The sequence below is a fragment of the Rhamphochromis longiceps genome, linkage group LG15, assembly GCF_057381845.1.
Source record: "Rhamphochromis longiceps isolate RC_006_pf linkage group LG15, R_longiceps_female_GT1.1, whole genome shotgun sequence".
Classification (NCBI taxonomy): domain Eukaryota; kingdom Metazoa; phylum Chordata; class Actinopteri; order Cichliformes; family Cichlidae; genus Rhamphochromis; species Rhamphochromis longiceps.
The window spans coordinates 44,250,217-44,268,007 of record NC_140571.1 but is presented as its reverse complement, the minus strand read 5'-3'; the positions used below and the strand labels follow the sequence as shown (position 1 = coordinate 44,268,007).

Sequence of the window (17,791 nt, the reverse complement as noted above, 5' to 3'; positions counted from 1 at the left end):
ACTCAATCTACAGCAGGCGGTGCTGGACCAAGGCCAGGAAGATCGTGAAGGACCTCAGCCATCCCAACAACAGACTGTTCTCTCTGCTGAGGTCAGGAAAGCGATTCCGCTCCCTGAAGACCAACACAGAGAGACTGAGGAGGAGCTTCTTCCCGCAGGCGATATGGTCTCTCAATCACACCACCACACAGTACTGACCCACACATATGGTTCTTACACACACTGGACATTCTGGACATTGTTTTCACTTCATCACTTAAATCACTTTAAGCATATTTGCACTGCACAAGACATAATGTGGATTGCACAACACTGGTCACTATATTCTTCATTTCCAGTTAATACTTGTACAGCTGCTGTTATTGTGTATATATTTATTTATATTTATATTTCTTCATACATTCTTATATAGTTCGATATTGTGTATTTTGTTGTACAGTTATTTTATTTTCAACTTTAATTTATATATTTATCTTTATCTTATTCTTTCCCAGTTAAATTTACCCTTCATTCTAATTTGTGTTGTACAGTTATTTCATTTTTAACCTTAATTTATATTTTATTCCTTCCTAGTAAAATTTACCCTTTTTAATTTTTCATATTTATTTCCTATCTTATTCATAGCCTTTTCCTTTTTTGTTTTCTTTAGGTCACGAGCAGTTGTCCAAGCATTTCACTACATATCGTACTGTGTATGACTGTGTACGTGACAAATAAAATTTGAATTTGAATTTGAATTTGATTTGAATTTGATTTGAAAAAGAGACCTCTACCCATGCTGAGCTCCTGGGAGGACAGCATGCGAACAGGACGCAAAAAAACTCCTCTTCACAAAAAGCACATAAATGTCCACAGCACAACATTATAGAGCACGTGACCAGCAACAGGGTTGGGTAGGGGATGAGGAGTAATCCGAGGCAAACACAGCAGCCATCCTGCCCAGCGCAACCATTCCCGCGTGGGCCCAGACCCGCCGTGTTCTCCAGGAGGGAACAAACATCGAAGGCGTTTGGAAAGGGAGGGGGGATGAGTGAGTGCCTATCAGTGTATGTGTGTCCAGAGTTCAGCTGAGACAGTGTCCTTCGCCCTGCCAGCCTAAGTAAACAGTCCTCCAGCCAACCCAGGTGGCCTTGCATGGGATGGGAAGAACAGTCTAAGCACAGTCGTTATCAGGGTGTTGTTGTTCAGCTCCAGACTTGAGCCCACAGCTGGCACTGAAGGGATAGCCGCATTATGATGGTGCTTTTTTCTTCTTTAGTGCGAACAACTCATGAGAATTTCAAGCTGTTTTTAACAGTCTGACACTGATCTCTCACTGGTTTCAATCCCAGTGTCAGCCTTGTGGGGGTTTGAACAGCTGGTTCCGCTTTCTTAATTCTTCGATAAGCCAGGGCCAAGCCAGCTCCGATAAGCCAGAACCCTGTTACCATGGTTCAGAATAGGTAGATATCTTCAGCGTCTTCCATCGACAGTCCCGCCAGACACACGATTCTCCATTGCTGCCACCCGTCCATCGTGTATCTGGCAGGGAAAGTACCTCCAGGAAACTCAGGCTCTCCCGAGCCCAGACTTCTCGTTGAGAAAAGGGTGTCAATAGCATTCAGGGACCAGTTGATTGAATCCATAATTCTCTTTTAGGTTTTAGAGAACAGACTGTGGGCGAGTGTTCAGGGGAAAGTAACACAAAAAACACGAGACTAGATGAGGGCATAAGAGCTAAGCAGGGAAACTAAGGGAGAGGAGGAGAGGAGAAAAGTGCGACCACCTTCGCCGAGAGCCAAGAGAGAACACCTTGTGATTTTATGACATCATGTTATAAGACATTAAATTATTATCAACAACATTATCAGATTCTCTCCATATCATGTGTATTTATGGTTGTAAGTGGCTTACAGTCACATTTATTATTATTAAAGATAAATACGCTCAAGTTCATTCAGAATAAGTTGTTTTTGTATTTATTATATCTAGTATTAAGTCTTAATATCTAATGTGTGTTCAGTCATATCTTCGATATAAAAGTCTTCACTGAGCGTTTGATGATGTCAAATGATCTCAGGTCTCATGACCTGCTGTTGGACAAACTGAGCTTTGACTCTGAATGCTTCACACTTGTCACACTTTTAATTTCAGTTTGTGTCCCTGATGTTTGTCGTCTGCACTGTGGATGTCTGATTTCGTTTTTCAAAGTTTAGCCTGCAGATGTGTTACAGTGTGTGTGTGTGTGTGTGTGTGTGTGTCTGTGTGTCTGTGTGTGTGTGTGTGTGTGTGTGTGTGTCTGTGTCTGTGTCAAGAGGTGTCGTCATATGATCAGCTGAGGTTCTCAGTTCAGTTTCGCTCATCTCATCATTGAGCTGCAGACACACATCGGGTGAGTTTTTACTGTTTTTCACTGAATTTTAATCTCATTTATAAACTTTAAATTTAAACAAATTAGTTTTTAAATCTAATCTGAGCTTTGAATGAAGCCTCTGTCGCACACAACATATCACACAGCGCTCACTGAGTTGTCTTTATTTAACTTCATACTGCGGACAGACTTTTATTCTGAAGGCACATAAACAGTAAATTATTTTTTTAGCCTGGCTGACTTTTATTTGGAAAGTCTTTTATTGTAAATATTTTTGCAGATTGAGGTTTAAATTTAGTGAGAGTTTAGTCTGTGGGTGTGGTGACAGACCAGCAGCTGACACTGAACCATGTTCATCTCATATGTTTCAAAGTAAAAGACACTTCAGCAGCTGGACATCCTCAAATCTGATCATTTATAATTGGAGCAAAAATCAAGCTTAATCTTTTTGAAATTGTGAGTTGTGTCAACAAAAAATACATTTTCTTTTATGGGTTTTTTAAAAAAAATTTAATTAAAAAACAAACCAAATACTTATGGAAAAAATAACAATACACATTCAAGAGAAAACTTTAAAGTAGTTATTCTAATTTTTGATTTTTACTTTATTTTGTTTATTATTTTACAGCAGGGGTGCCAGAAGCTTTATAGCTTCTAAAATGATCAGGTCCAAATGATCTGCCTACTTTAAAAAATGCTCAATACATAGTTATACATATATTTAATTAAACAATATATGTCATGTGATCTGCCCATGATACCTTTGTGAGCTGCGGGTGGATCGACAGACTCAGAGGTGTTTGTGGATTTATTATCATTGTTTTTCTAATAATTATATTTTTTCATATCAGTTTGATGATGTTGATGTTCTTTTGCCTCAAAGTATTTCTAAATTTATGTTTAAATATTAAAGACTTACTGTGGCTGGCCAGGCAAAATATTTTACTTCTGATATATTATAGCTTTTTCATAAATATATTGGGGGTTTTCCTGAAAAAATATGTTGCTTTAAAATATTTCCAGCTTCTTGCTTTAATAGGAATTTACTATTTATTTATTAAGATATCTTTTTCAAATTTCTCATTATATTGAATTATAAAACCTTCATTTTGTTTGTCTAAAATGTGTTATCACAAAATCTGGTTCTAAAGATTTGTTAAGTGAAAAGTTTTTTTAATCTGAAAACTTTTGTCTTTTTCATGCTTTTATTATCAAAGTATTATATATGCACTATATTTTTCTAAAATATTTTATTCATTACTTCAAGTATTTCTAGAATATCCTTACATTTTAACAAGTTATACAACTTAAAAAAAAGAAAACCTTGTTACTAAAAGCAGAGGACCAACAACGAAACCCTGAAGAACAACTGCCACCTCATATGACTGTTTGATTGATTGTTTTTTTGATTGATTGAGTGATTCCTTTAGTGTCATGGAGCATAAGCTGGATCTTTCCCGTCTAACGGATGAAGAGGCCAAACATGTTTGGGAAGTGATTCAACGAGATTTCAACCTCCGCAAGAAAGAAGAAGAGAGACTCAGGTACTCGTTCCCACACTCAGAGTTTTCATGTACAAATATCAGAAACATTACTAAAGTTTCAGGGTGTTTTTCAAACTGAAGCTGAAATATCAGCATTAATAATAGCACACAGAAAATTCTTGCTGCAGAAATACAACAAAATAAATAAAAAAATGCTTTGAAGCTTCTACACATTTTAATGGAAGTTTGAATATTGTTTGTATTCAGTGTTATTAAAAATTGGGCAAAAAACGGGCAAATCAAAAATCAATCAATGTACAAAGAATCAGAGAGTGAATTAAGTCCTTTTTAAAACTGATTAAGCATCAAATATGTTGTCAGGTTAGTGAAACAAAAGTAAACACAGTAAAAACAAACAAACTGAAATGATCTTCAGACATTCCCTCAGTGAATTTTGAGCTGTTTTTGGCATGCTTTCCTCTCAGAGTTGCTATTTTTAAGTCTTGGATCAGGGGACTCCAGGCCTCGAGGGCCAGTGTCCTGCAGGTTTTAGATCTCACCCTGGGTCAACACACCTAAATCAAATGATTAGTTCATTAACAGGCTTCTGGAGAACCCCAAGACATGTTGAGGAGGTCATTTAGCTATTTAAATCAGCTGTGTTGGATCAAGGACACATCTAAAACCTGCAGGACACCGGCCCTTGAGGCCTGGAGTCCACTACCTGTATCTTAGATAAACCCCAGACTTTCCCAGACTTTCTCTCTGTGACTCTGAAGCTAAACTTTGTGTGAGTCCTGGAGTTTGAACTGTTTTCGTTCATGTGAAGTTTGCAGGAATTCCAGCGTGAAAGACGTTGTTGTTGTTGCACTCGATCACGCCCCGGTCACACGGAGTTGCCTCACAAAGACGCTCTGTGTCTCCTCCAAACACTCCAACTCCCATCAGCCCCCGGGGGGAGGGAGCAGCCTCACAGGGACTCATGACTGGAGAGAAATCATCAGGAACATGTTGTCATCTTCATCCTTTAACAAGCATACAAAACAAACCGAGAAATCAATAAAAACTGATCAGAATTCAACATTTAAAACTATGAAAGAAGCCAAAATGAAATCTGTAAGAAGACTTTTTTTATACTGTGGACTGATAAACTGGACAGGTGAGGAGTTCAGACTCTTGGGAGGGATTTGGACTAGAGTTCAAAAGGAGCACACTGCCAGCTCCTACCAGGAGGAGCAGGCCTGATGTAAATCCGGGACAGCAGGAGAGATTAGATCCTTGGGCTGGCCTGGGAAGGCCTCTGTGTTACTCCAGATAAGCTAGTGGTTGGTGGTTGCAGAGAGGGAGGTCTCTCTCCATTCCTGTCCCTGTGACCCATTGCCAGATAAACAGATCTGACTTGCAGTTGTGGTCGTCACATACTCTGAAGGTTTTTGTGGCTCAGCCCCTCCATGGTTCTCAGTCTGAGGCTGGTGGGCCTCCATGTGGACATTACTAAAGGGATGGATCACAAGAAGCAGGGAGAACACACGATTCATTCAGAGCCAATTATTGAGGGGCTGTGGGTGAGTCACAGATTGGTCATTTATCTTCTTTATGACTGCTGTTCCCTCTCTTCTCTGTGAAAATGTAAAGAACCGAAGTCTCACGTTGTTTTTTTTATCAGTTTAATAATTAATACCTTCATCCAACAGTCCATGGTAGCTCCATCTCCAGAGGGAATCAGCTCCTTGGTTCTGGTTCGTCTTCCTTTGTTTTTTATTCTACCTGTCAGCGAGGTTCAAGGTTTCTATAAGATCACCTGGAGTGGAATTTGAGTTGTTGTTTGCACCTTGTGATCTGGACCTTTGGATATTTGGCATCAGCCGACCTTTCCCGTTTTTGTGGAGCATGCTGCTGAGGTTTGATCCTTTGGTGCTTTACTCTGATCACGAGCCTGATTGAATAAAGATAGGCACAAACCAAACATAGCCAAACATCTCAAACACAGATTTACCTACTCTTTGTCCTGGAAAGCAAATCCATCACCACACTGTTCTTGAGAAACGAAATGTCAATGCCTTTGTTTCTAGTGTTTGATCTTCCAGATCTTCATCATCAGGTCTTCCTTCAGATCCTCAAAATTCCTCAAGAAGTTCTCTGTTATGGTTTTAGTTGTTTGTGCATTCCTTGGATTGGTCAGAGTGTTCTAATTTTATGAAATCTATGTTCATTTGTTATATTTGTTTAGGGAGCTGGAGCTATTTTTGGTGAAGTTTCCAAACCTCAAGGTCTCTACTCCATGATAAACTCGGGGACTATCTTTTCATGTCTTTTGCAGTGAGCTGAAGAATAAGATTGAGAAGGAGGACTCAAAACGAGAACTGCTGGGCTCTCAGAGCAACTTGTCCGACTCGCTTTGTATCCGCTGCCTGCAGCCCTTCAAGTTCCTGGTGAACAGCAAACGCCAGTGTCTGGACTGTCGCATGTACACCTGCAAGTCCTGCAGCCGCTACAACAAGAAGGAGCACGGCTGGGTGTGCGACAACTGCCGCATGAACAGGTGAGCCTCCGGCAGCGGAGAGCACTGCGTCAGCGTAAGCTCAGAGTTATTTGGTGGTCATGGTAGTTTCTTTTATGGTAGATGTTTATCATATTCTCTATATTCTGCACTTGTGTTGTTCAGGGTGCTCAAGATCGGGACTCTGGGCTGGTACCATGACAACGTGAGAAACCGTTTCAAACGCTTTGGTAGTGCCAAAGTGATGAGGTCATTGTACAAGAGGCTGAACGGAGAAGGTGAGTTTGCCTTATGTTAAAGAATTCAGAGATAATGAGTCAACTGTGAGCTTTTTAGGGTTTTATTGAAGTTACACGCTAACAGACAACTTGTGTTGGTGCTTCAGGTGGGCGTGATGATGACACGCAGAGTATGCCGGATGTCCACAGTCGTGAGTTTCTTAAATGTTTTACTATTAATAGATTTTAATTGGAAATTTTCTTCCCATTTACCATGCTATTTATATGTTACTGTCAAATGTTCCTGGTAATTAGGGTTAGGGGTTAGTATGTAATGTAAATATGTAAGAAAAATTGTGTATGTTTCTTTTCCGTGTCCTGTGTACTGTTTGTTTGTATATTTGTCTTTTTGGCTGCTGTTACAACCAAATTTCCCCTTGTGGGACAATTAAAGGATTATTCTATTCTATTCTATTCTAATTATGGGCAAAGGTTCAAATTAATCATGTAAAGGTAACAGCTGCTGGTCCAAAGCTAAGACTCACCAAACGTCACCGGGACTTAGCCAATCAAAAGAACATACGCTCAAAGGCTTAGAGTAGAGAGTAGAGTACCAGAAAGTACAACGACTACCAGAAAATTAGAGGTCATCCAGGTCTTTAAGACATTCCTGCAGTTTAACAACCGTATTTTCCGCACTATAAGGGGCACTTAAAATCGTTTATTTTCTCAACAATCAACAGTGTGCCTTATAATCCGGTGCACCTTATATATGAATTCTGGTTGTGCTTACTGACCTCAAACCCATTTTATGTGGTACACAGCACTCAAAAATCTGTCAAAAGTGTTTTAATGGCGATCGTGGCTCAAGAGTTGGGAGTTCGCCTTGTAATCGGAAGGTTGCCAGTTGGAGCCCCGGCTCGGACAGTCTCGGTCGTTGTGTCCTTGGGGACACTACACCTGTTGCCTACTGGTGGTAGTCAGAGGGCCCGGTGGCGCCAGTGTCCGGCAGCCTCGCCGGGTGGATGACTGCTTGTGTAAAGCGCTTTGGGGTCCTTAGGGACTAGTAAAGCGCTATACAAATACAGGCCATTTTAGTATGACTTTGGTAAGCTACGAAGCCACACCGCTTGATGTATTACAGCTACAGTAGTCAGGAGCCTCACGGGGTAATCTGGGTCCAAAACTACAGTAATTGGTGTGTGTTATCTGGCTTATAGATAATGTTGTGTGTGATCTGCATAGCAGTGAAAATACATGTCTATTCACACGTACAGTGGGATGCAAAAGTTTAGGCAAACTTGTTAATAGTCATTATTTTCCTGTATAAATCGTTGGTTGTTACAATAAAAAAAATGTCTGTTAAACATATCATATAGGAGACACACACAGTAACCCCCTAACCCTAAGTGAGATTAAGTTTATTGGATTTACAGAAAGTGTGCAATAATCGTTTAAACAAAATCAGGCAGGTGCATAAATTTGGGCACTGTTGTCATTTTATTGATTCCAAAACCTGTAGAACTAATTATTGTAACTGAAATTGGCTCGGTAAGCTCAGTGACCCCTGACCTACATACACAGGTGAATCCAATAATGAGAAAGAGTATTTAAGGGGGTCAATTATAAGTTTCCCTCATCTTTCAATTTTCTCTGAAGAGTAGCAACATGGGGGTCTCAAAACAACTCACAAATGACCGGAAGACAAAGATTGTTCACCATCATGGTTTAGGGGAAGGATACAGAAAGCTGCCTCAGAGATTTAAGCTGTCTGTCTCCACAGTTAGGAACATATTGAGACAATGGAAGACCACAGGCTCAGTTCAAATTAAGGCTCAAAGTGGCAGACCAAAAAAAATCTCGGATAGACAGAAGCAACGGTGAGAACAGTCAGAGTCGACCCACAGACCTGCACCAAAGACCTGCAACATCATCTTGCAGCAGATGGAGTCACTGTGCATCGTTCAACCATTCGGCACACTTTACACAAGGAGATGCTGTATGTGAGAGTGATGCAGAGGAAGCCTTTTCTCCGCCCAAAGCACAAACAGAGCCGCTTGAAGTTTGCTAAAGCACATTTGGACAAGCCAGCTTCATTCTGGAATAAGGTGCTGTGGACTGATGAAACTAAAACTGAGTTATTTGGGCATAACAAAGGCCGTTATGCATGGAGGAAAAAGAGCACAGCATTCCCAGAAAAACACCTGCTGCCTACAGCAACATATGGTGGTGGTTCCATCATGCTGTGGGGCTGTGTGGCCAGTGCAGGGCCTGGGAATCTTGTCAAAGTTGAGGGACACATGGATTCCACTCACTATCAGCAGATTCTGAAGACCAATGTCCAGGAATCAGTGACAAAGCTGAAGCTGCGCCGGGGCTGGATCTTTCAACGAGACAACGAAACACTGCTCAAAATCCACTAAGGCATTCATGCAGAGGAACAAGTACAACGTTCTGGAACGGCCATCTCAGTCCAGACCTGAATATTATTGAAAATCTGTGGTGTGAGTTATAGAGAGCTGTCCATGCTCGGAAGCCATCAAACCTGAATGAACTAGAGAAAAGAGGAATGGTCCAAAATACCTTCAACCACAATCCAGACTCTGATTGTTGGACAACATCTTCCACCCCATGCATGAGACTCTGACAGCACTGAGCAGCTCCTTCACTGGCTGCAGCACCCACGATGTGGAACGGAGAGATTTCACAGGTCTTTCCTCCCCACTGCTGTCAGACTCCACAACAAAGACTTCAACTGATTAAACACATCCACACATGTGCAATAGCAATAACACTAAGTACAATACTCTTTCTGGCATCGTTGTATTATACTCATATTGTATATAGCATTTGTATTCTATTTTATTCGATTGTATATAGTATTTTATTTTAATTTATTTTCTTCTATTCTATTGTGTACAGTATCTTATGAATATATTATTCCAGTGTTTTTTTCTTCTAATTTTTCTATGCAACTTTGCACTGTCCACTGCTGTAACAAAACAAATTTCCCACGCGTGGGACTAATAAAGGTTATCTTATCTTATGTTATTGGAACCTGCAGGAAGCGTTTAGAGGCTGTAATTTCTGCAAAAGGTGGATCTACTAAATATTGATTTCATTTCTTTTTTTGTGGTGCCCAAACTTATGCACCTGCCTGGTTTTGTTTAAACAATTATTGCACACTTTCTGTAAATCCAATAAACTTCATTTCACTTCTCAAATATCACTGTGTGTGTCTCCTATATGATATATTTAACTGACATTTTTATTGTAACAACCAACGATTTATACAGGAAAATAATGACTATTAACAAGGTTGCCCAAACTTTTGCATCCCACTGTATACTGTGAATAGATTTGCTCCTAGTAAAGAACCTTGTGGAACTCCATAGTTAACCATGTGGTATACATACAAATGTGTACACATTAATAATGATTTGCTTTTTTATAAAGCACTGTTCAAAATTAGCTGTGGAATCAAATGGTTCAAAAGGAGCATCATCTAAAACTAAAACTGGACAGAATAATGACAAAACATGTTGCATTTTCAGACGCGTATAATGGCAATGAGGATGATCAAGGAGAATTCGAGGGTCAGCGCTACAAAGTGGTAATAAACATAAAAGTGATAAAGATGTGATTCTACATCTGTTTTATGAAATAATCCACATTCAGGCGTAACGTGATGTGTTTTCAGATGAGGAAGAACAAACGTCTGCTGTCTGTTCATCCTATGGACTTTGACAATGAGGATTATCTGCCTCACTCACGGCGTCCGTCTGTACAGGTAAGTCAAAGTTATGAAAAGCAAACATACAAAAGAGATCTAAAACCATGTGTGTAACTTTGGATTCACAGCAGCAGCAGGATGATCGGTACTATAGGAATGACGTGGACTACGACCATTACAGCCACAGAGGAAACCGCAGGAAGAGCCTGGACCGATATGCCATGAGACCTGGTCAGTATACCAGCATACCAGTCTTCCAGCAACATGATGCAGGTCCCAAAATACACAACCAATTTCACATGTCCAACAAAATAAACTGTTTAAACCACTGTGGTCTATATGGGGGTTACTGGGGCCCACAGAATCTGTCCACCATGATTTACCTTCCCACAGAAAACTTCTGGGAGTAACCCTATGGAAATGCGGGAATTAATGGAAATGCTGTTTGTCCTGTAGCTGTTTTCACTGGGGCTCCACCTGCTGTCTGTTGGAGGAATCACAGCTTTTGTTTCACAGATTTATCACATCAAACAGATGCCTTCAAAACAAGCCTGTGAGACTGGATAACTAATTGCAAATTTTACTTATTATCAGGTTTAGAAAAAATTTCTACTTTGGATGTCCGACATGCTGCTTTTTATTTCCAACATGTACATTTACCTGAATGTTTTTACCTACCTGTCCATCTTTGTAGATCTGCATCCACCTGGGTGTTTTTGTGTGTCCATGTTTACCTGTGTTTGTTATCAGATGACAACGGAGAGAATCGGATGGTCCGGACTCGCTCTCTGTCCAAGATTACCTCGTCGGTGGCTCGGCAGCAGTACATTGACACATCAGACGAGGAGGAGTACCAGAGGTACCCGCAGATGTACCAACAACCACCCCACCGCCGAAGGGGCAGTAGAACCTCCTCCCAGGAGAACCTGGGACAAGCCCCGCCGGTAAGGACAATCAACCAGTCACTTTAAGTTAAATTTTGGTGGCATAAACATTGGATTTTCTTCTCTTGATTCTTGGAAAACCTGTTTTAATTCTATGTTTTGCCTTTTTTTCTTCTTCATGGTATTTTGTACAAAAAGTTTCAGTCCGTATAATCTCAGCCATAAAGAACCAGGAGATATTGTTAACTGACACGGAGTCTTTTTGTCATACAAAATCATCTCCTTGGTGTTCATGTTGATTTTACATTGCAGATAAATGAACTGAGCAAACGAATGTTGGCCATCGAGAGTCTGCTGAGCCGCCTGGAGGAAAAGATTACACCTGGTGTAAACGAGGTGAGATGCGATGATGATGTGGGATAATGTGAGATCATTTCCTGAAACCAGTCGGTACAAACATTCTGTAACTTTGTTTTACAGCAGGCATCAAATCCATCAGCTCAGAATGAGGAGGAGAAACTGAGAAGGAAGCTTAGTGAGCTGGCGGGGAACCTGAGCGATAAGGGCCCGTCATCGGACGACGAAGCTGGGAAGAAGTCCTTTTCTGTGGGTAAAGGTTTGGCCGGACTGAAGGGTGGCCCAGCAATCGCTCTGAACTCCCGGAAGAACAAAGAACTGAGCTCATCCAGTGATGAGATGCCCACTGAGGCTCAAAAGGTAGGAAGACTGATTCAGTCCACTGTTTACAGAATTAATTGAATTCCAACCCATAAATCCAGAGAATGGGAACCTGGAGGTTTCTCAGACCACCAGTGGATCCGATGTTATAAAAAGCTTACTTTTGGATCAGTGCACAATCCTTTAATGGCGAATTCGTTTTTAACATTGTTTTCAAAGAACAAAATAAAGTCCAAAAGGTTTTTTAACTCTTTATTTTGTCCGATGTCTCATAAACATCCAGGTTCCCACGTGTGATACATTCAGTGCTTCTACAGCATGGCTTGGCTTCTCCCCAAAAACGCTGTTTTACTCCATCTATAACGGGTCTGAACACCATGTTTCTTGTTCATTCTCATGTTTTTGTCCTCATCCACTCCTGAAAATACTGAACGTTTCTCTAAACTTCTCATTGGTTTTCTTATTCCATCTGTGACAAAAAAATAATAATGAGAAATGAGGTGTGGTTCCTGTCCTAGTAAATCCACATCTACAGACTAGATGTCCAGTGACCTCCTGATGGAGGAGAACTCTTTCTGATGCATCACGGACTAGTCCTCACTAACCTGCTGCCTCCTGCATTGACTAACAGCCGTCTGTTAGGTTACTGTTACTGTGAAGCTCAGCAGCTACCTGCCTGGACCACATGACCCCTCACCTGTACAGGTGTTCACCTAAAAACTAAACCTCTGCTCAGTCATGTGACACCAAACAGAAGGAGAAATCTGTAAAAGCACTGAGTGTTGGGAAACCTCTTCGTCTGCCTCTGAATCATAGCTGGGGAATCAGCAGCATAGTTTTTAACACTGTAGTCAGGTCTGTCTGAAACACATGCCACCATTTTAGGAACAAAAGGTGTGCACCACATTTAAAAGTAGAAAGTTTTTTTTATGTGCAGAGTCCTTTTTAATCGCAACATGACCTCCCAGAGACACAAGTCAGACACAAGAAATGCTGTGGTGCTGTGGGGCATCCAGCCCGGTAGCTGCTGCAGGATGGGATGTTGTTTTCCAGCTGCTAACATCTGTCCCTCTACATGGCTTTCAGAGATCGACTGCCGCCGCCCTCTGTGACCTCACCACTGAGGTCCTGAGAACCATTAATGCCACAGAAAACGCTATGGTCGAGTACGGCCTCTCAGAGCCGATCGACAGGTCCCACTTAGTAGGCACTGACGTAAAGCAGGCCGATGATGCGTTCAGGGAACTTGAGGAAAATGTAAGCCTCCAACATGAACTGCACACCTCATTGTCCCTGAAACCCAACCCTCTACCTCGTCCGAAGCATGACGGAAATGTCTGGACTGGCTTTAACCTTCCCGGCTGTTGTGTGTCCGTCCATCAGCGACAGGGCTGGTGTCGGTCAAACACACTGGGTCCAGTCTCAGTCCAGTTTGAGTCCAGTTACAGCAGTTCTAGATTTAGGAAAAGGTTACGTGATCATTTGAAACATGCCCCAGAACAGTTGGTAAAACCAGGTCGATGCTCATTATTGTTCAATAGCCTTAAAGCTATCAGTAAAAATGACCCGTTAGGAGAATGTGTACAATATAAGGGATTTGTTCTAGTTTCATCATCAGGTCATAATGTCATGACTGAACTCTACATCCTCTGATGAGACCAGGTCTTCTCCTGTTACCTGTTCAGTGATTGAGTCAGTCAGAGAACCAGTGTGTTTCACTGATGCTCAGGCCTGTCTTCATCATCATCACCATCATTCTCAGTGGTCTGGAGGCGTGTCAGCTGACCCAGGGGTCTGTCCTGTTACCTGTTTAGGTGTACATCACGGCCGGTCAGTCCTACGAGCTGGAGTCGAAGCTGCGGCGGCTCGAGCAGAGTGCCAAGAATCAGTTTGGAGGGGCGACGGACTCGGAACTGTCTGAGCTTGAGGACGTGGTGGCACTGACCGCCGCCAGAGTCCAGAGTGCTGAGAGCGAGGTGGGTCAATGGCTCTGGATGGACATGGTCATGTTTACGCGGTGTCTAGGAACAAAATGGCTGATGCTGGAATAAACACAAATTTCTTACAGGAAGCTTTTCAAGTCTTCCTGTTTTTAATAAGCAAACTCAACAGTTTCCCTTCATGTTTGTTCCATCTGCAGGTCTCTGATATTGAGAGTAAAATCGCTGCTCTGAGCGCCGCCGGATCCAAGAAGAAGGTCAGTGTGTGAGGAAATGATGTCAAGGTTACATTAACGTGTGCTCACTCACAGGAACAAATAAAAAAGTTATCGGGCTTCAGCTGTTAGACGGTCATCACTTTTCTAGTGTAACCTTTTTGAAGGGAAACTCAGAGCATAGACTGGACTGAGTTACTGAAGAGAAATAATGGCACTGGATATCGGTACCCATCCCTAATTTTAACATGGGAGTATATGAGGACTGAGTCACTGCTGGAGCCTCTAGTGGACACCAGAGGAACTGCAGGTTTTGGTTTTCAGAGGTAGACGGTTGACTGGATGCCATGTTAGCTGCGTGGAAACAGTTTCTTTCTAACATCACTCAGGACTAAGTTAAAAACTTCCATGTTTCTTTGCAGGTTTCAGGAACTCAGAGAAAAAAGTCGACTCAGGATTTTCAGAGTAAGAAACACACTCACGTTGCTTTCTGCACGTTTAAAGTGAAGAAGCTGAAACATGTTACAGTCACGTTCCAGGCCATGACATTACAAAGTTGTGATGCGTGTTCGTTAACAGCGAAGAACCGTGTTAATGAGCATTTCTTGTTTCAGAAGCTAACGGCACTCAGTGGAAATCCAGCAACATGTTCTGAAGCAGAAACAGACCTTCAGCAGCTGCTGCTTGCTCCTCTTCGTCATGAAGCCTTCATCATAGAGCAACTCAAAGAGCAACTTTTATCTGTAACTGCTGCTGCTTATGTGTTAGAAACATAACCCATGATTACAGCTGGTAGATTTAGACAAAATATGAGAAAACGTGAAAAAGTACGTACCAAACTAAATGAGTATTCAAATGTACAGTCATTACAATATTTTTTGAAGCTCAGAGGCAGCTGGAGAGAATTACATGGGAATGAAGTAACATGAAAATGTTTAAAAATGTATAAATCCAAAATATTTCGTTTTAACACTGACAAAGTTTCGGCTTGTCTCAGCAACGCAAAGCCCCCAGCATCCGACATCAGCATGGAGGAGAGGAAGGCACTCACATCACTTAGTGATGACAACAAAATCATCATCCTTCCGGCAGACAAGGGCAGGTGCACAGTATTGCTAAACCAGAAAGACTGTCATGAGAAAATTTTGTTACTACTCAGTGACAAAAATACTTATGAGCCCCTGAAACGAGGCCCATGAAGTGGACTGTCTGTCTGAAGCAGTTAGAACAAGACGATGCTATGGACTTGATCTCATACCACAGGCTGTACCCAGGGTAATCAACACCAAGTCTGTATGGTTTACCGAAGATACATGAACAGGATGCACCTTTAAGACCGATTGTCTGTATGATCAACTCGGTCACCTATAACAACCCAAAGTTTCTGACTTCGATCCTCAACCCGCTGGTAGGCAGCTCTGAACACCACATCCAGAACACCTTGGAGTTTGTTGAGAAGGTGAGAGATGTCATTATGGAGGCAGATGAAACCATGGTCTCGTACGATGTTACATCTCTTTTCACTTGCATCCCAGTCACGGAAGCGTTGGAGGTAGTAAGAGATTACAGGATGACACCAACCTTAGCAACAGGACCACTCTCAGCATCAGGGATCATATTTTCCACATATTTCACATACAAGGGTCAGTGTGCCATGGGTTCCCCAGTTTCACCCGCTGTGGCCAATTTGTACATGGAAGAAGTGGAAAAGAGGGCTTTGCTATCCTACCCTGGAACACCACCAAGTCATTGGTTCAGGCATGTGGATGACACCTGGGTGAAAATCAAATTTCAGGACGTACCACAATTCATGTATCACATTAACTCGGTGGACCGACACATCAAATTCACCAGGGAGGATATGAAAAGTGGCAGGTTAGCCTTCTTAGACTGTGACATTTCCATCAGTAATGGGGGACATCTAAAAGCTAAAGTGTACCGGAAACCTACGCGTAGGGATCAGTATGGCGCGATATGGCAGCCTCGCTTCTGTCAGTCTGCCCCAGGGCAGCTGTAGCTACAACTGTAGCTGCCTCCACCAGTGTGTGAATGTGAGAGTGAATGAATAGTGGCATTGTAAAGCGCTTTGGGTGCCTTGAAAAGCGCTATATAAATCCAATCCATTATCTAAGGTTTGACTCTCATCATCCACTGGAGCACAAACTGGGTGTCATCAGGACGCTACAACACAGAGCGAACACCATCCCCACAGACACAGCAGTCAGGGAAGCAGAAGAACATCACATCAAGAAGGCGCTGAGTAGATGTGGTTATCCTAGCTGGACATTTGTCAAAGCTGGGACGGCACCGAAAGAAAGCTCCAGCCAATCCAGGAGAGAAGGGCAATCAGTGCCTAAGCAAAAACCTGTAGTGATCCCGTACGTGTCAGGAGTATCAGAACAACTGAGACACTTTTTTTCTAAACACCGGGTCTCTGTGGCTTTTAAACCCCAAAACATGCTGCACCAAAAATTGGTCCACCCCAACGATCGGTCCTCCAACTCAAACAGAGTAACATAGTGTACGCTGTTAAGTGCCAGGAGGATTGCCAGGACTTATACATCGTGGAAACCAGACACCCTCTGGCGAAGCGGATGGCACAACACTGAAGAGCCACCTAGTCAGGGCAAGACTCTGCAGTCTAGTCACACCTACAGGCCAGTGGACACTCTTTCAATGATGAGGATGTACAGATCCTGGACAGGGAGGAACGCTGGTTTGAGGGCGGAGTCAAGGAGGCCATTTACATGAAAAGGGAAAGACCATCTCTGAATTGAGGAGGGGCCTAAGGGTCACCATCTTACAATGCTGTGATTGCAGCCATTCCCCAATTCTCTGTGAATGGTACTAATGGCCATTGATCAGTGGGCTTTGATCAATGCTCATGAGTATTTGCATATTAATGATCAAGGAACTGACTTCCCAGCCCATTGTTCCTTCAGTGGGCTGGTTTCAGTCATTATGCAAATGTCCTGTTTATAAGATTGAAACCTGCAGTCAGCTGAGACTGAAGAAGTCACTTGGATGAAACATTTCTCCCACTGAAAAAGTCCAGATGAACAGAATCAACTTTTGGTGACTGACAGAAGACAGATATAAAAACTTTATTTCAAAATAAAATCTATTAACTTTAAAACCATTTCTAAACTTAATCTCCTCTGACGCAATTTGATTGGCTCAGACAGACAATTCACTTTTTACTTTTATGTTTAATTCTGGCACCACTGAGCTTCTATAGACTTTGGTCAGCTGTTTATTAAACTTGTGTTTGTATCACTGCTGATACGATCAATAAATTTTAAAATCAAACCCTGTTCTTATTTGATCCATGTATTGATTTTATGGATGAATGGTACTGATCATCAGAACTGATCACATTTAGAGTTTAACATATTTAGTTTCTTTGATTATTGATAACATTGATCTGCATTTGCCTTTGTGATCCATAAAACATCAAATCAATTCTGCATTTTTAACTTATTTCATATATTCATGAGAAAATTACAGGATTCTTTACCATCAGTGTGTTCAGCCTTGAGATTACTGAAGCAGTCCATCCTCTGACCAGCAGGGGGCGATAATTCCTGCAAAGGAGGGTGGATTCTACATAAAGGAGAAGTGGACTATCTAATCCATAGAGGGCACTTTGTAGCTCCTTTTATACGAGCTCACAGTGTGTCCAAGTACTTAGAGTGTCTAGTTACTGGCTAATGACATCAGGCAAACCCATGAAACACTCCAAATTCACTCAGCTCCAATAAAAGTGTTAAATGTACACACGTCATGAAA

The 17,791-nt window shown here is 41.8% G+C and overlaps 1 protein-coding gene across 4 annotated transcripts; it reads left to right on the top strand.

Moving 5' to 3' along the window:
• Positions 1–2,304: 2,304 nt before the first annotated feature.
• On the top strand, positions 2,305–17,306 carry mlpha (melanophilin a). Of its 4 annotated transcripts, none has more exons than XM_085383018.1 (15): positions 2,305–2,371; positions 3,769–3,894; positions 6,155–6,376; positions 6,500–6,612; positions 6,720–6,764; positions 10,107–10,165; positions 10,253–10,342; positions 10,414–10,516; positions 11,036–11,229; positions 11,482–11,565; positions 11,650–11,886; positions 13,662–13,823; positions 13,988–14,044; positions 14,425–14,467; positions 14,617–17,306. In XM_085383018.1, the coding sequence occupies exons 2-15, from the start codon at positions 3,785–3,787 to the stop codon at positions 14,655–14,657; spliced, it is 1,560 nt and encodes a 519-aa protein (XP_085239144.1). In that variant the 5' UTR covers positions 2,305–2,371; positions 3,769–3,784; the 3' UTR covers positions 14,658–17,306. The 4 variants fall into 4 exon arrangements, with proteins under 4 accessions (XP_085239144.1, XP_085239145.1, XP_085239147.1 ...); XM_085383019.1 differs by having other exon boundaries at positions 2,354–2,371; positions 3,781–3,894; XM_085383021.1 differs by lacking the exon at positions 2,305–2,371 and adding an exon at positions 12,934–13,104 and having other exon boundaries at positions 2,382–3,894.
• The last annotated feature ends 485 nt before the right edge of the window (positions 17,307–17,791 follow it).

Excerpts from the sequence above, each read along its gene's own strand:
- mlpha (XM_085383021.1), top strand. The coding sequence starts at position 3,785 with ATGGAGCATAAGCTGGATCTTTCCCGTCTAACGGATGAAGAGGCCAAA. Across the intron at positions 6,765-10,106 it reads TATGCCGGATGTCCACAGTC|ACGCGTATAATGGCAATGAG; the intron begins GTGAGTTTCTTA and ends TTGCATTTTCAG. Across the intron at positions 10,517-11,035 it reads CCGATATGCCATGAGACCTG|ATGACAACGGAGAGAATCGG; the intron begins GTCAGTATACCA and ends GTTTGTTATCAG.